This window comes from Scyliorhinus torazame, chromosome 5 (genome assembly GCF_047496885.1).
Source record: "Scyliorhinus torazame isolate Kashiwa2021f chromosome 5, sScyTor2.1, whole genome shotgun sequence".
Taxonomy (NCBI): domain Eukaryota; kingdom Metazoa; phylum Chordata; class Chondrichthyes; order Carcharhiniformes; family Scyliorhinidae; genus Scyliorhinus; species Scyliorhinus torazame.
In genome coordinates this window covers 317838022-317859692 of record NC_092711.1, presented here as the reverse complement: position 1 = coordinate 317859692, position 21671 = coordinate 317838022, and the positions used below count along the sequence as shown (strand labels likewise).

The 21671-nt window shown below is 47.9% G+C and overlaps 1 protein-coding gene across 1 annotated transcript; it reads right to left on the bottom strand.

Annotated features, from left to right (window-relative positions):
* Nucleotides 1-17869: 17869 nt before the first annotated feature.
* Nucleotides 17870-19936, bottom strand: sox3 (SRY-box transcription factor 3). The gene is made up of 2 exons (XM_072505935.1): nucleotides 18751-19936; nucleotides 17870-18471 (listed from the first exon to the last, which is right to left on the bottom strand). The coding sequence occupies exons 1-2, from the start codon at nucleotides 19621-19623 to the stop codon at nucleotides 18430-18432; spliced, it is 915 nt and encodes a 304-aa protein (XP_072362036.1). The 5' UTR covers nucleotides 19624-19936; the 3' UTR covers nucleotides 17870-18429.
* Between the last annotated feature and the right edge of the window lie 1735 nt (nucleotides 19937-21671).

The following is a 21671-nucleotide window of genomic DNA, read 5'->3' as shown; positions in this document are numbered from 1 at the left end:
TCCTGCAATTGCTGGAAAATGCTGGATGCTCGACTTACTAACTCTTGCAGTAAATGAGCAGGTGACCCTCACAATTAAATAAACATACAAAGCGACCATTAACAGTATGAGCCATTTATCATTCTGCTTCACATCACCAACCATTTATTCCAAAATGCAACATTAACTGCTGCCTATTCCTTTCCAATTTATCTAATTTAATGTCATAACACAGCATATTTAATCCTCTAATTTTTCTAACATTGAAGATCACATAGTCATAACCAATTTAAATTTAACATGCCAAATTAACATTGCTTGACACCAGCCGAACAGTGAGTAGTCCTGTTATTAAGAAGAATTAATGGAACCATTTACCATGCAAATAGTTCTGATCTCTGCCCTCCCAGAGTTATTTGCACCAAAAAAACCATTTGCTTCAATTGAAACTCTTATTCCCTATAGTGTGAAAAAATATTTAAATTCACTTTTTTAATCTTCCCTTATTTGCGTTGAAACACTTTCCTGCAAATGGCCCTCTTCTAATTTTGCTTCTTACGGTGTAGATAGTTCACTCACGACTCTCTTAGATTACTTTGCCCCCTTACTTTCATCGCTTTTTGTAACCTTTCATCCTTTATTTTCCTGAGATTAATTGACAAGAGAGAGTAATTGTCAGGGTAAAGTTATCACCCAATCTATGCAGAATAGCTTTACGCCACAGAGGGTAAGGGGACAGCATTCAAGAACGGCTGAAACATTCCGATTCAGCTCGGGATAAAAGAAAGTCAGGTTTATTTTGAGAATGTAGATTTTTCAGCAAGACCCACAAAACCATCATCCATGCATTTCCCTTTATTCTAGATAATTCCAATGAACTCCCAGCTGAGCTGCTCCCCAGAACCCTCCATAAGCATGCTGCCCATCTACTACCCTACGCCACATTCATTTGCTCTCTCCTCTGTGCTCACTGGCCTACAATGACTCAAGGCCTTACAATGACTCACTTGTTTTCAAATATCCCCAGTCCAACAATCCCTCTTTGTGCTTCTCCAATTATGTGCTCTGGTGCATCCCCAATTTTCACCACTCCACCATTGGTAGCCTAATATCTAAGCTCTGGTATCCTCTCCTTAAAACCGTCTACCCTCATTTAAGATGCACCTTAAGTTAATAAGTAATAGGAACAAGATCAGAGCCTCTCTGCCATTGAAGAAGATCATGGCTGATCTCATTGTGGTCTTAACACACGGTAACACAGAGGTTAGCACTGCTGCCTCACAGCTCCAGGGTCCCGGGTTCGATTCCCGGCTCGGGTCACTGTCTGTGCGGAGTCTGCATGTTCTTCCCGTGTCTGCATGGATTTCCTCCGGGTGCTCCGGTTTCCCCGCACAGTCCAAAGATGTGTGGGTTAGGTGGATTGGCCATGATAAATTGCCCCTTAGAGTCCAAAAAGATTGGGTGGGGTTCCTGGTATAGGGTGGAGGTAAGGGTTTAAGTGGGGTGCTCTTCCCATGGGCCATTGCAGACACAATGGTCAAAATAGCCTTCTTCTGCACTGTACATTCTATGATTCTATGAACTCCACTTTCCTGCCTGTCCCCTCCTAACCCTTAACTCCCTTATCAATTCAAACCTGTCTAACTCAGCCTTGGCTATGCTCAATTACCCAACTTGCACTGTTCTCTGAGGTAATGAATTTCAAAGACTAATGACCCTCTGAGAGAAGAAATTTCTCCTTATCCCTGTCTTAAATGGGAGATGCCTTATTTTGAAACTGTGCCCTTTACCTATCTCATTGACCAAGTTTTGGTTACCTATCATAATACCTCCTCGGATGGTTTGGTGTCAAATATTGCTTGATAACACTCTTGTGAAATTTCTTGGAAAGTGTTACTACATTAAAGGTGCTATATAAATGCAGGTTGTTATTGAACAAAGCTAAAAGCTTTGTTGGGTCAGCGGTGTGGGCAGTGATTGGCATAGATCACTTTTTTGAGTAAGGCCATGAACTGGCTGACCCAACAAACCTGCAGGATCAGATTATTTAACAAAAAACATTCTTAACATACCAAAACAGACCATACATGTGATTAAAAAAAGAAAGTGTTTTGCATAAATTATTTTTAGGTGTTGTTGGTACAAAGAAGTGTGCAAGATGTTGCTCTGTGAACTGACAGTGGGCCTGAAATAAAGATACAGAATAATGGAACTGCACACAATAGGTCTGTCAGCATCTCTACCAAGAATGGCTATTCAGGTGTCCGTCCTTCATCAGGCCTCAGTTCTCGTGAAGAGTCACGCCTGAAGCATGAAGCTACTTTTTCTTGTAATGGAAGCTGACTGATCCGTTCCATATTTCTAACACTTTCTCTTTTTAAGTATACATTTCCAAAATTTGCACTTTGTAATCACCCCTCACGATGCCCACGAGGACACCCCAATTGATTGCCCCGTGGGACTCGTGGGATACGAACGGCCCCGGTTCGTGGGCGTTGGCAGACCAGCTGGGGCTCGTAAAATCACCTTTTAATGCCGGCCCAGACTGGGACCGGCATGATCGGCAGCCCCGTTTGGACTGGAAGCTGCATTGCGGCCTTTGTTTTTGTTGTTGGATCAAACTTTGTTTGAACTTGCCTTCTCGGGCCTCCTGGGATTTTATACGCTTCTTTAGGTGACTTATTATTTGAGACAGGGGGCTAGACAATTCAACAGTCTTTGAACTGTTGATGTTTCCATGGAGAAAATTAGGATCTGGTTATCCTGAAAAGCCTGTGGGTGCTGGGAGGGTCAATCAGAGTTTTGAAATCTGAGATCGATCATTTTTTTTAGGCAAGGGTATCAGGCGGTGAGGAGCAAAAACAGGAGAACGGAGTTGAGATGCAGATTAGGCAAGATCTAACTGAATGAATCGATGGGCTGAATGGTCCTAATGTTTTTCTCGGAGAAACCTACAAAAACCGTAACGTGCTTTCAAAATAAACTGATTTATTTCCTCTCATATAAAAATTCTGTTAGGGCAGAATGGTGGCGCAGTGGTTAGCACTGCTGCTCCAGCGCGCCGAGGTCCCAGGTTCGATCCCGGCTCTGGGTCACTGTCGTGTGGAGTTTGCACATTCTCCCTGTGTTTGCGTGGGTTTCACCCCCACAACTCAAACGATGTGCAGGGTAGGTGGATTGGCCACGCTAAATTACCCCTTCATTGGAAAAAAATTAATTGGATAATCTAAATGTAAAAAAGAATTCCAGTTTATATCTACGTTGTTATAATGTAATGTTAAAGTAGGCGGCATGGTGGCGCAGTGGTTAGCACTGCTGCCTCACGCCGCCGAGGACCCAGGTTCGATCCCGGCTCTAGGTTACTGTCCGTTCGGAGTTTGCAGATTCTCCCATGTCTGTGTGGGTTTCACCCCCACAACCCAAATATGTGTAGCATAGCTGGATTGGCCCTGCTAAATTGCCACTTAATTGGGGGGGGAAAATTGGGCACTTTAAATTTAAAAAAAAATAATGTAAGGTTAAAATAAATGGATCCAAAGCCCTTTGATGCACAATACCAACTAAATAAAACAAAACACACCTTAGCTGGAAATTTCCACTTCGTAGCGTGAGGTTGTTTTGGCATAATTTATCTGTGATTACCTTGACCAGTGCAGACAATTGTTAAATTTAAGTGCAAACTGCATTTGAATTGAATTGAATTTCTACAATCCTTTGCACTAGTTTATGAAGCATTGCTTTAGAACCCCGCCCCCCCCCCCCCCCCCACCCCCACACACACCCTTCTCAAAACTGGCCATGTCCCCACTGCTAATGAATTTAGGATTGGGGATTTCCATTAATTAAGCTTATTTGTGGGCCTTTCGAGGCATTTTGAAAAATTAAGCTGGATCATTTGGACTCAAAACAGTAACTGGAAATTTTAAAAGCCTTGGAATGTAATATTTTCTTAATTTTCGAAGAAACTGACATTTGTGCATTGATGTAACAAGCAAATTATATTCTTGAAGCGTTATTTTTAGGTATTTTAAAGTCTGCTTGTTTATAAGTGGTGGATTGACGCTGGTTAAAAATGCTAATTTTAGTGACGAACGGCTGGATATCCAGCTCTATTCACTAAATGCATTGTTACCAAGTTAAATGCATCGGAGAATATGTTTTAAAGCAATTTAATAAAAATATGCTCTCAACATTGCACTGCTGCAATGCAGATTTTACGTCTGGTGATATGTCAATGGATTTGAGCAGAAATTTCTTTTTAAAAATGAGTGTGATTTTGGGTGCAGTTTATTCATGGGTGACCGATTTTGCCCAAAGAAGAAACTCTACTCCAAGCGAATTTGCAATTTAAAAAGAAATCTGGTACAGAGCCAGTGCTTCTGTCCCCAAAAGCTTCAAGATGAATATTAAATGAAGCACTTCCAGGTTCTGTCAATATTGGGTACAAGTTAAAAACTTGTTTTCTTCACCATTAGAATTCCAGTCACTGTGGTTGCTACACGTGACAATGGAGGTGGTGTTAACATGAATATTTAGACCAGAAAACAAGTGTATCTCTGTTGAAATCAATGGAACGTCACAAAGAAACTTTATTTTAAATAACATTCTAACTTCTTTTACAATCTATTAGATGGGTCAAAGCTATATTTGTTGCTATAACAGTATGAAATGGGCTCAACTGTTGAACACAACTCATGCCACTTGAATTGAAGTCTCTTTATTTTTTTACAAATTTAGAGTACCCAATTATTTGTTTCCAATTAAAGGGTAATTTACCGTGGCCAATCCACCTACCCGACACATCTTTGGGCTGTGGGGGTGAAACCCACGCAGACACGGGGAGAATGTGCAAACTCCACATCGACAGTGACCCGGGGCCGAGATCGAACCTGGGTCCTCAGCGCCATGAGGCAGCAGTGTGGAATGGAAGTCTCAAGATATCAGAATGATGCAGAATTAACAATAACTTTTGTTCATATAGCACCTTTAATGTAGCAAAACCACCAAGCTGTTTCACAGCAGCGTTCTCAAAAAGAAACATTAACATCCAACCACAGAGGGAGATGGAGGTGTCATGGTAATGTGACATGATTGGTAATCCAGAGGCCCAAGCTAATGCTCTAGGGTTTAGATTTCACCATGGTTGCTGGTGACATTTAAATTCAAAAGCAACAGGACTCTGGAATTGAAAGCTAATCTTGCCACCAGTGCCCACGAAACTCTCATCGATTGTTGTAAAAAGCCCATCTGGTTCACGAATGCCCTTTAAGTAAGGAAATCTGCCGTCCTTCTCTGGTCTGACCTACATGTGGCTCCAGACCCACAGCAATGTGGTCGACTCTTAACTGCTTTCTGAAATCATCGAATAAGCCATTCAAAGAAAGAGAACAAAGAAAAATTACAGCACAGGAACAGGCCCTTCTGCCCTCCAAGCCTGCGCTGATCCAGATCCTCTATCTAAAACTGTCGCTTATTTTCTAAAGAACAAAGTTCAAGGGCAATTAGGGATGGGCAACAAGTGCTTGCCAGTGACACCCACATCCCATCAAATAATTTTTTTTTTTACATTCAGCGTACCTAATTCATTTTTTCCAATTAAGGGGCAATTTAGTGTGGCCAATCCACCTACCCTGCACATCTTTGGGTTCTGGGGGCGAAACCCACGCAAACACGGGGAGAATGTGCAAACTCCACACGGACAGTGACCCAGAGCCGGGATCGAACCTGGGACCTTGGCGCCCTGAGGCAGCAGAGCTAACCCACTGCACCACCGTGCTGCCCCCGTCAAAAGAATAATGACCAAAATTTGACATTGCTTTGGCACTGTACGCCTGACCTTGAAGTGCGTGAAATTGTGCAATACTTCAGTCAATGGGTGCACGTGGCAATCGGAAGCACACCCATCAACAATTACCCAGGTGATTAACGGGCAGCACAGTAGCATTGTGGATAGCACAATTGCTTCACAGCTCCAGGGTCCCAGGTTCGATTCCGGCTTGAGTCACTGACTGTGCGGAGTCTGCACATCCTCCCCGTGTGTGCGTGGGTTTCCTCCGGGTGCTCCGGTTTCTTCCCACAGTCCAAAGATGTGCAGGTTAGGTGGATTGGCCATGATAAATTGCCCTTAGTGTCCATAATTGCCCTTAGTGTTGGGTGGGGTTACTGGTTTATGGGGATAGGGTGGAGGTGTTGACCTTGGGTAGGGTGCTCTTTCCAAGAGCCGGTGCAGACTCGATGGGCTGAATGGCCTCCTTCTGCACTGTAAATTCTATGATAATCTATGATTAAGCGGTCAATTGAAAGCAATTTCACAAGGCCCATCTACTTGTACGGTTGGGGGGCCAGCAGCCTCCTCATTTTAGCTACAGCCCCAGTTCAGGGGGGGATGAAGTATCAGGGCTGAAATAAAATTATGAAATGTGTCTGGGGAAAGGGTTTTCTGAGCTCTGCAGTCAGGTGTTTGAATGCCCTGCCTAGAAACCGTTTTTGATGTTTTTTCATCACATTTAATGTGTAGAGTTCTGCAGCTCCCTGAGACAGCTCTGCAGTAGTTAAAAAATTTTTTTTAGAGTACCCAATTATTTTTTTCCAATTAAGGGGCAATTTAACGTGGCCAATCCATCCACCCTGCACATCTTTGGGACGTGAGGGCGAAACCCATGCAAACATGGGGAGAATGTGCAAACTCCACACGGACAGTGACCCAGAGCCAGGATCGAACCTGGGACATTGGCGCCATGCAGTAGTTGTCCGCCTTGAAGGAGATCATTATGGGTTCCAGCCTGAAACTTCCCTTTTCTTGGTGCCCACCTTCTCGCATACCCCAGCCCCCTCCCCCCCCACCCCCCACCCCCCCCTCCACCCCCCACCCCCCCTCCACCCCCCACCCCCCATCCACCCTCTCCCCCCCCCCCCCCCCCCCCACCCCCCACACACACTTCCCAGCAGTGCCGAGCCTTTCTCTGTGTGCATTTCATGCTGGTAGCCCATTAATTGGCAGGACAGTGTGAAATTGCGTTTGGGGATTAATCGGAGTGGAAGCAAGTCATTCTCAATTCCAGGGGACTGCCAAAGAGTGAGACTGGAATATTCAAGTCTACAGGGGCATGAATGAGGATTTCCACAATCGGTGAGCTGAGGTGCAGTTACAGAGGGGGTAATTGACAGTCTAATGACGGCGCGACTCAGAGGGTGGAATGAGGGGTCAAATATGTCACCAGGCTTGTGAACAGTTCGGTTCAGTCTCAGGCAGTTGCCAGGCAGAGGGACAAAGCTAGATAATGGATTCATGGCAAAGAGCCAAAGCCAGGCTCCCCCGAAGTTTAATTGGAAAAGATGTCTGCTCACCCAGTACTCGATAATTTAGTAACAGTGGAGGAGGCAAGAAAGATGGTGAGGAAGTAGACTTGGGTGACACCAGGTTACATGTGGAAGTTGGCAGTGTGTCTTTGGGTGATACCGCTGAGGGGCAGCATGCCAATAAAAAGGGCGAGAGGCCAATGACAGTTCCTTGGATGTCACCAAATGTCAAAATGTGGGTGTGGGAAGATTACAGCAGATCCGGTTTCAGTGCAGCTAGGTAAGTGCGGTGATAGCCAGCTGGACAAAAATGGAAAGAGATTGGAGGAGGATGATATGGTCAACCATGTGAAAGGTCGCAGGCAGGCCAAGCGGTACAAGGAAGAAAAGTTTACCTTTTCCAAAGTCACATTGGATGTCATTTGTGACTTCGGTCAGAGCCCTTTCGGTATTGTGGCCGGGGTGGAAAACTAATTGGAGGGATTTAACGTGGAGTTTTAGGAATGATGGACATGGGGGCTGGAGGTCAACTGAAAATTTAAAATTGAGATACATAAGTTTTTGTTAGGGAGGGTACTAGAAAATTAGAGTGAGGATACACAACGGCCAAAAGCTGAGTGAGGGGCAAAACAGGTTTAAGGAGCCTTCTTTTGTTATTCGCGCACCTCTTTCCAGCTCTGCTCCAGAAATTTCTTATTCATGTTGAAGACCTTCCTTGTGCCATTGAATTGTTGATTCTTCATATGTGATCATTAGCACTGACAGGAACTGAGCCCAGACTTCCCATTCTGGGAACCACAGCAGCGAATCCTGATACCGATCGAGGTATGTTTATACTTTCCAATGTGGAAATCACTAGATAGTGAGCAAGAACCAAAATCCTGGCAGGTCCCAACCGGGACACTGAGGCAATTGCAAATCCTCCTTGTTGCTTTGAGATCAAATCAATCCCAACTGCCGAATGCACTACCCGAAAGCAGTTTCAACAGTAACTTTGACAAGGGAATTGGGGAAATATTTGCCAAGGAAAGATTTGCAGGGAAAGAGCAAGGTAGTCAGACTAATTGGAAATCGCTGTCAAAGGGACAACACAGGTGCAATGGGCCAAGTAGCCTCTTTTTGTGATGGAAGATTCCAACCAAATATAAGACCTCAAGAAGGCCAAACACTTTACAGCCAGTGGAGTACATTTGACGTGTAGCCACTGGTCACTGATGTAACGTAGGGAATGCAACAGCTGAACTATACACAGCAAGATCCCACAAACAATAATGACCATGTTGCCTGCTGTCAGTAATGTTGAACGATGGAATATTGAGCAGTACATCAGAGAATAACTACCCTGCTCTTCACCGTGGGATATTTTGCACAGACCTGAGAGAGCAGGTGGGGCCTTGATTGAACATCACTTTGAAAGACAGGGCATCTGACAATGTAACGCTTCATTGGATTTGCAATGGAATCAACCAGGATTTTGGTGCTTAAGTGCCTGGAGTGGGACTATGAACTCAGTATCTTCAGAGCCGCTAATGAGGGTGCTACCATTTGAGTCACTGTTTGCAAAGGTTGAGAATTAAGGATCATTATTGTTAAATAGATCAATCCTAAATCAGGACATGTCGATCATAAATTCTGTCAGCGTTGAATAATAATAACCGCCTATTGTCACAAGTAGGCTTCAATGAAGTTACTGTGAAAATCCCCAAGTCGCCACATTCCAGCGTCTCTTCAGGGAGGCCGTTACGGGAATCGAACCGTGCTGCTGGCCTTGTTCTGCAATCCAAGCCAACTGTTTAGCCCACTGTGCTAAACCAGCCCCAGAGGAGGGTCCCATCACTAATTCTGCTGATTTCAGTGACTTGAGATATGTGGAAATGGAGGAGACTATGAAAGTGCCAAAGTGACCATATTTGGAAAAGCCTCAATCAAACAACATTCGAGCCATCAGTTAAAAAAAAATGTTTGTTTGATAATGAAGCAAGGCATTACTGAAAGTGAGAATATGCATGTATCTTGCGAACAAGTCAATTATCCATGTCTATAAATCTATCATAAACATGATTATTCTCTCTGATCCTGCACTTATATATTTTGCACTTAGCTCCAGCAGCTCATTATTTTGCCCAAATAATCTGTTATTGAAATCTCTGTTAAGATATTAACCAGAAGTCGATCCTGGCATTTCAGCGCATCATTGTCTCTCCCGCCTCCCTAAATTTACTCAGTGGAGTATGTACAATTGTAATAAAGGTTATATATAAAATTCAACTCATTTGACTAAACTGTGTGGTTGTGTGGGACGGTGGCACAGTGGTTAGCACTGCTGCTTCACAGCTCCAGGGTCCCAGGTTCGATTCCGGTCTCAGGTGACTGTCTGTGCGGAGTCTGCATGTTCTCTCCGTGTCTGCTGGGTTTCCTCCGGGTGCTCCGGTTTCCTCCCACAGTCCAACGTTGTGCAGGTTAGGTGGATTGGCCGTAATAAATTACCCCTTAGTGTCCAATAAATCTTAGGTGGGGTTACTGGGTTAATAATAATCTATTTTATTGTCTCAAGTAGGCTTACATTAACACTGCAATGAAGTTACCGTGAAAAGCCCCTAGTCGCCACATTCCGGCACCTGTTCGAGTACACAGAGGGGGAATTCAAAAGGTCCAATTCGCCTAACACTTTACGGGGATAGGGTGGAGGCATGGGGTTGAGTAAGGTGCTCTTTCCAAGGGCCGGTGCAGACTTGATGGGCTAAATGGCCTCCTTCTGCACTGTAAATTTGATGATTCCAGAATTGCCCTTGAGTCTTGCAGAATTAACGTTTAATTTATTGTACAAGCGAACAAGCCTTGGTTATAGAAAATACTGAAGGTGTGGATAAAATGGTGAGGGTAGTTGCTGGTGGCAGGTCAGATGATGGAATGTCCAAGAATCACCCAGTACCAGGGCCTAGGTCAGTCTGTGTGGAATTTGCACATTCTCCCCCCTGTCTGTGTGTGTTTCACCCCCACAACCCAAAGATGTGCAGGGTAGGTGGATTGGCCATGCTAAATTGCCCCTTAATTGGGGAAAAAAAATTGCATACTCTAATTTTTTTTTAAAGAATCAGCCAGTACTACACAAATAGAGGCGGAAAACTGCCGAGATTTCATCAGGAGGTTGAATGCACCGAGTGTTCACAAAGTCCCTGGGAAACTTCCATTGTTATTAACTTGAGATGTGTTCTGGAATGAAACAAACTTTCAAGGCAGAATGAATGAAATGAAATGAGCCAGCGATTTAGCCCTGTGCTAAACAACCCCTGAATGAAAGCATAACTCCTAAAATTCTAAAAGAGGTTTGACGAAGAAATATATTTATTATATATCCAAAGACCTGCAGGTTAGGTGGATTAGCCATGATAAATTGTCCTTAGTGACCAAAAAGGTGAGAAGGGGGTTATTGGGTTACGGGGATAGGGAGGAAGTGAGGGCTTAAGTGGGTCGGTGCAGACTTGAAATGAAAATGAAAATCGCTTATTGTCACAAGTGGGCTTCAAATGAGGTTACTGTGAAAAGCCCCTAGTCGCCACATTCCGGCGCCTGTTCGGGGAGGCTGGTACGGGAATTGAACCGCGCTGCTAGCCTGCCTGGGTCTGCATTCAAAGCCAGCGATTTAGCCCTGTGCTAAACCAGCCCCTAATGGGCCGAATGGCCTTGAGGCAGCAATGCTAACCACTCTGCCGCCCCTATCACTCTGTAACTTCTGAAATTCAAATTTATGCATCTTCGTTCTTAATATTCTGTCATAATAATTGACAATAATTAAAGAGTTGTGTTATAACTATCATGGCTTCTGCGGTCAATTTAAAATTGTGTTAAAACACACCGACTAAAATCAGCACTTAATAAAGGTTTAGTCAGGACGAAAACCAACGACCTGACGCCAATTTCAATTCTAGCATTGGACAGCTGGGTCTCCATCCCACTCCACCCAGTGAAATCCCCGTGGCTCCAGCAAGCCACACTCTTTATGAAAATACACATTTTGACAGTCACAAAACACTTGGCAGTTCATCTGAATGTTGGAATGGGCGATAATAAAAAGTAGGACACATTGGAGTGGGCAAATATTGTCACCGCGCGCTGCCTTCAATTCGCTGCTCCTCTCTGATCGCTCTTTAGTGCTTAACAGAACTTTGCAGAAAGTTAATTCCGGAATTCTCTGGGATGGGAGGGGGGTGCTGGCAGGTTTACGGCGGGCGTCACTACGGGTTAAACATCTGAGCAATTCGCTGCGAGGAAGAGCGAGTTTCTGGTTCCAAAGTTGCTGGGTGATTTACGCTCTTCACCGGTGTCAAGAAATTGTGGCCTGTGTACAGTAAATAGGGATTAACCACGCCACAGAAAGTCTTTCTTTTATCTCCCTCTCTTCGTCCAATGTTTCGTTTCCCCTCTCTCTCTCTGCATCTAATTTACTTCCAATTCGGCCAATTTCCTTCTGATCGCCCTCTTTGTTTAATCAATCCTTCAATCAGGTTGGTTGTGGAGATCCCGCCAATTCAGTGAGGTCCCAGATACCCCCTCCTGTCCCCATAATCAGCTGACACTCCTAAACAGCGAATAAATCACTGCAGCATCAAGTCCCCAACCCATGGCGCTCATCAGGATGTGTCCCACTCGGCAAACCCCATTATTGCATTCGTCAAGCGCTCCCAAAACGGTTCACAGTCAGTGAACTACTTCTGAAACATGGTCAATGCGACAATGTTGTCTTTCTCAGGAAGTGCTGTAAAATGCCCCTGTTTTCTCGTTTTGTAAATTTGTTTTTATCCATCAAAAAAAGTCCAAAGGCTTTATTTATTTTAGTAAAGTTTTAGCCAAGACTGAATCCAAAACAATGGAACAAATACTGCAGTTCTGTTTTTGGTGGGTGAGATTTTTAAATCGTGCAAGGGGCGTTCAGAATGATTTTTGTTTGAAAGATTTATTTTTCCCGCTAGTAAATTGTTCCACAGACATGTGAATAGTAACGGATGCCGGACTTAACTGTGTGCATGTGTCTGCATTAGAGGGTTCTGACCCTCCCTTTCCCCGTTCCTCGCGATCTTCCATCAGGGCCACGGTTTTGCCGGGGAGAGGGTGACAGAACATCGCCAGACAGAGTCAGACCAGTCTCTCCGGTTCCAGGTTGTATTATTACTGGGCGCTGACACTGGAAGAACTGTAACACTTGTCAAAAGGGCAGAAATCTGCCCGCCGGTTCGAGCTGCTCAAGAAGACCCTGGGAGCCACTAAAACATCCAAAATGTCATCAATCCATTTCTTCCCGAGAGAGGCGTCCACCTGATCGGCCATTAATAACACGGCTGTTTCTCGAGTTAAGCGCCACGGTAGGAGTGGCAATTGCTCACAGCGCCAGACAAGTTGGCCTCATTTGGATTTTTAAACACAGACCCTGTCCTATTTGTTTGAAACCCCTATCTGTGGGCCCTCCAAAAATGCTCCAACATTTGTGACCAGCCATCATTCCCCGTCCTTTATTTCTTTAATTACTTAAAAAAATAAAATTAATTTCACCTGAGGAAGGAGCAGTGCTCCGAAAGCTAGTGATTGGAAACGAACCTGTTGCACTTTAACCTGGTGAAGACTGTAATTAACAAGGGGCTGGAGATGTTAGTGGTTCAGTGCGCACAAACGGGCGGTGTGGCGTTTTCTTTGAAAAGGACGCCTTAATCGCACCGAAAACGATTGAGGATTAATAATGAGGTGTAAATCGCTACTCCCCCTTTCCCGGTTGTTCAAAACTCTTCAAAAACGCCCTCAGGGTCCGGGCAGAAATGTCATGCCCCTGTTTACAGAATAGCCTCTGCATTCAGGACATTGCTCTGAGGTTTGGCCGACAAGGCGATTCCGCTTCTTCCCTTTACCGGAACCGGCGGAAATTCCTCTAACGATGTCGCCAAAACGGTCCGGAAAGGTTTGGTTACAGGTGGCGGAATTGTCCATAAAGTTTGGGCAGCTGCCAATGGGAGAGGGACAAGCTTCTCTGCACGGGGGGGCGGGGTTAAAGACCATTTAATTTCTTGCCCAAATTTGCTGTTTTTTTAAAAAGACAGTCCCTTTTTACTGGAGCACCAAGAAAGCTCCACATTGTGGAGAGAAAATCGGTTCAATAAAGGCAGGACAACTGCTTGGAGCCAGTTGTCTTCTTCACTATGGAGAGGAGGCTTCAATTCCGCTACTCTAACCAGCCACTCCGGGCACAACTGTATCTTGACCTTCCATTCGTTCCTCAAAAGTACCCCCCCCCAACACCACCATCACCGGCCCCTAAAATCACACACTCTGAGCCAAGAAATTAACTGGGTTCCTTGATATAAGCTTTTTCAAATGAAACAAGTGTGGAGTGTAACTTCAGTTCAAGGATATACTGCGGGTTACGGTAGATTGATGCAGACTGGGGCAGTGGGAGACTGGGGGCAATAGAGGACTGGGGCAGTGGGAGACAGGTGATAGTGAGAGACAGTGGGGGCAGTAGGGGACTGGGGGCAGTGGGAGACTGGTGGCAGTGGGAATTGGGGCAGTGGGAGTCTGGGGTCAGTGGGGGACTGGGGGCAGTAGAGGACTGGGGGCAGGGGGCAATGGCGTGGGAGACTGGGGGCAGTAGGGGACTGGGGGCAGTGGGGGACTGGGGGCAGTGGTGCAGACTAGGGGCAGTGGGGGACGGGAGAACAGTCGGGGACTGGGGGGGGGGGCAGTGGTGAAAAGGGACAATCTCGTACTGCCTCCTTAATTTAATAACCTTTATTATTGTCACAAGTAGGCTTACATTAACACTGCAATGAAGTTACTGTGAAAATCCCCTAGTTGCCGCATTCCGGCGCCTGTTCGGGTACACAGAGGGAGAATTCAGAATGTCCAATTCACCAACCGGCACATCTTTGGACTGTGGGAGGAAACCGGAGCACCCGGAGGAAACCCACGCAGACACGGGGAGAACGTGTAGACTCCACACAGACAGTGGCCCAAGCCGGGAATCGATACTGGCGTTGTGAAGCAACTGTGCTAACCACTCTGCTACCGTGCCGCCCAGTTCGACCGCTGTGGAGGGTGACGGGGCAATGGAACTAGGAGAGGGCCCCTCAAAGCGGGAAAATTCCTGAGGCTTTTCACAATCTTAAAAGAGGGATTTAAAAAGTGATCCCAAAGCCGAATAGTTTAATCTCGTGAGTTATTCCCCGGGAAAGGACGGACTGGGGGGTGTGGTGGGGGGCGGGGGGGGGGGGGGGATGGTGTGTGTGTGTGTGTGGGGTGGGGGGTTACTGGTGCTGCAGAATCGGCCTCTCTCTAAACATTCCCGGCCCGGGACACTGATATTGAAGGATGGGGTTGACTGTAATGAAGACTTTGCCAACTCCCCTCTGGCACTGCCAGCGGACCCGGATTGAACTCTCTCTCTGTCACAGACACGGTGCTCGCTTCTGTAGAATTACATAAACGAAGACAGAGTGTAAAATTAATAAATTAGAATGCGCTGTGAAGATGGGGGGGGGGGGGGGGCGGTGATTGAAACTGCGAGTTGCCGCCTCCGCTCGGAAAATCGGGTTCTGGACTCCGATCTGTGCGCATTTGGAAGAGAGGTGGAGAGAATTCCGCCATTTCTCAACAAAAAAGCGCCAAGCAGCCTGGAGCAGACAGTCAGTGACTGGCTGTGTGGGGGGAGAGGGAGCTACAAGTGGTCTAATCCCAGCGGCTCCCGTTTCCCAAACTTGATTTAGACATTAAAATCTCAAGGGGCACCATTTAACAGATGGGGTCCAATTTCTGTATGTTTTTAATCGTCAATTAATAAGTTGCCCTTTTAAGGAAAAACAACGATTGCCACTGTTTCTATCCACGGAGCAGGGTTGGAACCGGGTTCAGATGCTGAAACATTTTGCTCCGGGTTGGTTTTGTAATGGGGCAGGTCCCCTCGATCTGTGTCTGCCTGTTATCACAGACACAAATCCCTCAAATACCCCGAACAGTCAGCCAGTTACAAGTGGTTGAAACCAGGCTGAACAGGTTAGAAATGTAACGGGTTAAGAGTTCCCGCCGGCCGAACACTTCGACTGAAAATGTTTTGACAATTGCCAGGTCAATTGTCCCCTCCGAAACTTTCAATAACTTCACAATTCTCCTACAAGTTCCGTTTAATTCCCAGATAAACTGTGTCTATCTCTCCTCCCAATCTTGCCAATCCATTCCAAGGGATATCTCTGGGGCTCAATATCTACTCGAATGTTTGGTTTTGTTCCAGTTAATAAGCAGGAGACTGGGTCGAATCGGCGACACAAACTGCACCTTCCACAAGCGCAGAGGACAAATAAATATCTTGAGATTCACTATGAGAACGAAACCAACACATTTCTGCTTGGCGAGTGAGCTTGCTCTAACTCTGAATCTCTATTTTCACATTGGGGAGTGTTGGATTGTACACTTCCAACTGCGACCTGCAATTAAACCATCCCACCATAGCACGAACCCCATCCCAAACTGCGGCTAAAAACGCTTCATTTTTAAAACTTCAGCATCAATTGCGCTTGAAGCCTCTGTGCCTCGATACAACTGGCCCGGTTCTCCCGCATCAAATGTGAAAAATGAAAATCGCTTATTGTCACAAGTAGGCTTCAATTAAGTTACTGTGAAAAGCCCCTAGTTGCCACATTCCGGCGCCTGTTACGGGAATTGAACCGTGCTGTTGGCCTGCTTCAAAGCCAGCGATTTAGCCCTGTACTAAACAGCCCCAATGAACCATTTTCAGTGGGAAAATCGCAAAACTTTGACAATGACGAGGGAGATTAAACGAACATTCGGAGCCGCTGGCACGTTCAGGGATTTATAACGTGAGATTAGATTCGGGTTTTATGGAGAGAAGCCGTTCATCCAGTTAAACCCGTGCAGTCCATCTTCTGACCTATACTGGGACGGCCCAACAATATGCAATTCGTTCCAAAACAGGTGCAAAGGAAGGATGGATTGAGGATTTCGTCGAAACATCCCATCGGGACGAAGGCACCGCCGGGGACGCGAAGATCCCCCAGGCTGAAGGGACCCACTCCACAAGTGGCTGAGATTCCCCTTCTGCGGGCCACAACCTAACTGTGGCCTGCAGCAAAAAAAAAACAGCAACAGTGGGAGGGAGATAGTCCAGCTGAAGATTCTTGTTAATGTCATTGTGTGTGTGTGTGAAGGCAGTGCTCGGGGCAGGGGAAGCTGCTGGGAGCTTGGAGATGGAGGAGGAGAGGGGATATTTCAAGGCAGCCCAATTCTGGTTGTTGCATTGAACGAACGTTTTTTTTTAAAGCTTTATTCTAGATCCGGGAGTGATAAAAGCTAAAATCTTCAAACAATTAATTCTCCCATCGGCTTCTACAAAAATAGTCCAACAGCAGAAGCGGCTGGCGCTGAAATACTTGGACCATTTTTAACAACTGGGACACTGCCACAATTAAACCCATCAGCTTCCTCCGGCGTTACTACAATCGGCAGCTCTGGAGTGAGAGGGGAAAACATTTGACTCTCTCCCTGCAACCCCCACCCCACAATCAAACAAAAAATAGGCGTTTAAAATTAAAGAGCATCTTTTCAAGTAATTGTTCGACAAGCCCAGGATCAAGACGAAGGTAACTTGTACAGAGAAAGGTTATGGTTTTGAGGATTAGAATGTCAATCGTCACAACATCTAACCTACAGCCGAGAGAGCAAAGCATGTGCAATGAACGATTTTCCAGTGGGAAAATCGCAAAACTTTTGACTTAGACGGGGGAGATTAAACGAACATTCGGAGCCGCTGGCACGTACAAGGGTTTATAAGCATTTTTTTTAATATTTAAGAAATTGAAGCTCCCATCTTCTGGGAACTGCATCACCCAATTATCCGAGAAAACTTTGTCGGTGGCTCCCGGGGAAGAAAAGGATGGAATCTCTGCCGGAGAGCATTGGCTTAGGGGGGGAAAGAAATAGATGGGCTCAGTGAGGAGATTGGAGTCAAAACACTTGTTGGATTGGGCACTTCCTTCCTGACAGTGGTTCCCCGCTTCAGAAAGAGGACAACTTGTCTCCTCGCAGACCCTGGCCGTATATCTGCAGATTTAAAAGTATTTTAAGCTGCCTTAGCTGAGGTTTCGCATTAAGCAAATTGCTCAGTCCGCCCATCGCACAAAAAAATAGTCAAGCGCTTGCATTCGAAAGGCAATGAATAAACGCGGCAATATTTCTCGTGCTTTGAAGCGCTGAAGTATCTGTGAAGCGGGAGAAGTTTGCGGGTGATCGGTGCTCATTATGGACTACTTATCAGCGGGAGGGGGGGCGGGGATCTCACCCTCATGTTCAGAGAGAAAGAGGAAATTCGATTGCAGGTGTCCTGAAAGAGTTGGTATCTTCCCGGAGGGCAGGTGGAGGGTTTGAAATGCAGAACCCATATGCACAGCGATCCAATTCTAAGTAATGCACTCATTTAAAACACTAATCGGGAGACACGGTCAATAGAATTAAAAGATCTGCCACCTACATTAAGGAACAAATTGTTAATCCTTTCTTGGAAAAAAAAAGCACTCCCAACGCAAGAAAGCCGGTCGAATTTGTTTTTTGTACAAAAAAAAAACATTTATTCATCCTCATTTTCAAGAACAGGAGCCGGAGATTTTTTTTTTCATATTTAAAGAAACCGTATTAGTAAACTAAACATCTGCTTGTTCGATATAGTTACTCAATCGATATGGTCCAACGCACCTCCCCACCCCCCCCACCCCCATCAAAACACACATTCAGAAATGGGGGAGGGGGTTGGCAGGAAGGTTCGAGGTATCGTTAAAACTGTTCACGAGCGTCGAAGAGTGTAAAACACAAAAATACTATAAATTAAAACTTCCCCGCAGACTTAATTAAAACCTAAAAAAAAAACACGGGGTGGGGGGGGGGGGGGGGGGGGGGGTCCAACAGGTTAAAAGCAAACCCTACAAGGTATACTGTTGTCCGCGTGATTCTCACAGGCCAGGTGAAACATTGAAGTTATTTACAGATACACGAAATTAGGTAAACATCTCAAAACACTTGCTTTCCCCACTCGCACTTCCGCTGTTGATAACTCTGAAGGCATTTAAAAGTCACAAAAAAGGGCTTTAATATAAAACTTGGCATCTAAAAGGAATCTCGTCCGTGTAGAAACGTTGTTTGTCCCAACTGGTGAGAAAAGAGAGGAGAAACTTCAGCATTTAGAAACCAATTTTGTTTTTAAAAAAGACTCTTATTCCGCGGAGTCGCCTCCAGATCACACACACACACACATCACAACAAATTCAAATTGATCAGAAAGCCATGCCTCCAATCATTGGTGATTTTTTTTTTGTTTTTGCAAAGAGTCTTGTCCAAATTGGGGGTTAGTTCTGGCTCTTGTATTTAGTTTTTTTTCCCCCCTGTTGTGTGTGTTTAGATGTGTGTTAGAGGCACTGTTCCACTCACCGCTGTGCCGGGCAGTGCTGTACTCTGATAGTGTTGGTGAACACTGTGAAGTCTGCTGCCCTGGGAAGCGGGGTCGCTGCCGTCGCCCCCGGGAGGAAGGTACATGCTAATCATATCCCGCAGGTCACCCAGGCAGGCTCCCCGGGGATGGGAGCTGAGCGGAGGGGGGGTGGTCGGCTCTGTCTTCACCATGGAGCTGAGCGCCATGGCCGGAGTGTTCTGCTGCCCATAGCCCGGGGACATGCTGTAGGTGGACGCCGCGTTCATGTAGGTCTGGGCCGTGGACATCATGGGGCTGTACTGCAGGCTGGCCATCTCGTAGCGGTGCATCTGCTGGATCTGGGGGCTGTTGATGCCGGCGTGCTGGGAATAGGCCAACTGGTCCTGCATCAGCGGGTACGTACCGTTCGCCCAGCCGTTCATGTGGGGGTAGCTGTCCATTCTCTGGCTGACCCCCACGCTGCTGTTGACCGCCACCGCCCCCGGGGACAGCAGGCCGCCGGGCAGGGAGTACTTGTCCTTTTTGATGAGGGTTTTGGTCTTCCGCCTGGGTCGGTATTTGTAATCCGGATGTTCCTTCATGTGCAGAGCTCGCAGCCTCTTGGCTTCATCAATGAAGGGCCGCTTCTCGGAGTCGGACAGCAGCTTCCAGTCCGCCCCCAGCCTTTTGCTGATCTCCGAGTTGTGCATCTTGGGGTTCTCCTGGGCCATCTTCCGTCTCTGGCCCCGGGACCAGACCATGAAGGCGTTCATGGGCCGCTTCACCCGGTCCGGGTTGTTATTGGCGTTCTTGCCATTGCTGCCCGGGCCGCTGCCGCCCACGTTGGCCTGGGGCATAGCCGACTTCAGCTCGGTCTCCATCATGCTATACATCCAGCCGCTTGTCCTGGAGCCCAGGCAGGGCAGCAACTAGTCCAGAGAGGCGGGGGAGGGGGACAGAGAGTCCAGGGGCAGGGGGGCAGAAAGTCCAGGGGGCAGAGAGCCCGGGGGCAGGGGGGCAGAGAGTCCAGGGAGCAGAGAATCCAGGGGGCAGGGTGCTGTGAGTGCCGACACGAGGCGCTCTGATCGCGGCTAGTGCCCCAGTGTTTGTGCCAAACTTGTTCCCAGGCTGAGCGGTTAATAGACACCTATCCATGTGATCCAGACCGACAGCCAATCGCAGCTCGGTGCCGGCTCTCCCCCCCCCCCCCCCCCCCAATCATGGAACTGCTATTCGCACCCACTCTGCCCCGGCACCAGAACCCGGCCCCCTGTCCCAGCCAAGGAGCGGCGTTTACACCGGCAAACTGCGCTTCCACCGGCACCGTCCCGGGGTGGGGGTGCCGCTGGCTCAGGGCGGGCCTCAACCCCCCCGCCCCCCGCGGGGTTTTGTCACCGTTTGTGTTTCTATAGAGTTCACCAAGCAGCCTGGGGGAGGGGGTCCTGCGCTCAACTCACCTGAGCGCTCACTGAATCTCTCTGTCTGTTTGTCCAATTACTTTACTCAGCCACATTAGTGTTCTTTGTAACAAGCTCAATGAGGACATAAGATTCTAAGACACACACACACTCCCTCTCTCTCCCCCTCTCTCTGTCTCTCTCATTCCCTCTCTCTCCCCCTCTCTGTCTCTCTCACTCCCTCTCTCTCTCTCCCCCTCTCTGTCTCTCTCACTCCCTCTCTCTCTCACCCTCTCTCTGTCTCTCTCACTCCCTCTCTCCCCTCCCTCGCTCTCTGTCTCTCTCACTCCCTCTCTCCCCCTTCCTCTCTCTCTCTGTCTCTCTCACTCCCCCTCTCTCTCTGTCTCTCTCACTCCCTCTCTCTCTCTGTCTCTCTCAATCCCTCCCTCTCCCCTCCCTCTCTCTCTGTCTCTCTCAATCCCTCCCTCTCCCCTCCCTCTCTCTCTCTGTCACCCCTCTCTCTCCCCCCCTCTCTCTCTGTCACTCCCTTTCTCTCTCCCCCTCTCTCTGTCACTCCTCTCTCTCTCACTCCTTCTCTCTGCCCCTCTCTCAGCCCATCTTTCTCTCCCCATCTCTCTCTCCCTCTTTCTCTCCCCCCCCCCCCCCCCACTCTCTCTCTCTCTCCCCCACTCTCTCTCTCTCCACCCCTGCTTTTCTACAGCTTTAACTCCCTGTCCCGAGGTTTAACTTTAAACCTGTGATGAGATCACCTGCAGGTATTGGGAGAGGGGGGAGGGGAGGTGGGGGTGAAGAGAGAGGGGGAGGGGATAAGGGTGGTGAGAGTGGTGCAGGGGAGGGGTGGACAGGGGGCTGGGGAGAGTGTGGGAGAGGAGGGGGCTGGGGAGAAAGTGGGTGGGAGGGGAGGGGGTTGGGGAGCGGGCTGGGGGAGGGAGGGCAGATGAAGGGAAGGGGCTGGGGAACGTGGGGGTTGGGGCTAATGAGAGTGTGGGGGGGGGAGAGTGTGGGTGTGAGGGGGCTGGTAAGAGTTGGGGGGGTGCTGGGGGGAGGGGGCTGAAGAGAGTGTGGGGGTGAGGGGGCTGGTGAGAGTTGGGGGGTGCTGGGGAGAGTGTGGGGGGAGGGGGCTGAGGAGAGTGTGGGAGGAGGGGGCTGGAGAGAGTGTGGAGGGCAGGGGAGAGTGTGGGGGCTGGGGGAGGGGACTGGGAAGAGTGTGGGGGAGGGGGCTGGGGAGAGTGTGGGGGAGGGGCTGGGGAGAGTGTCGGGGGGCTGGGGAGAGTGTGGGGGGAGGGGGCTGGGGAGAGTGTGGGGGGAGGGGGCTGGGGAGAGTGGGGGGGGGCTGGTGAGAGTGTGGGGGAGGGAGCTTGGGAGAGTGTGGGGGAGGGGGCTGGGGAGAGTGTGGGGGGGGGCTGGGGAGTGTGTGGGGTGGGGGCTGGGGAGAGTGTGGGGGGGCTGGCGGGAATGTGGGGGGTCTGTGGAGAGTGTGGGGGAGGGGCCTGGGGAGAGTGTGGGGGAGGGGGCTGGGGAGA

What these genes read in the sequence shown, in the direction of transcription:
- sox3 (XM_072505935.1), bottom strand. Translation starts at nt 19,623, where the DNA reads ATGTATAGCATGATGGAGACCGAGCTGAAGTCGGCTATGCCCCAGGCC. An exon ending in CAGCACTGCCCGGCACAGCG is followed by an intron (nt 18,472 to 18,750) that starts GTGAGTGGAACA and finishes TTTTCTCACCAG; the next exon opens with TTGGGACAAACAACGTTTCT.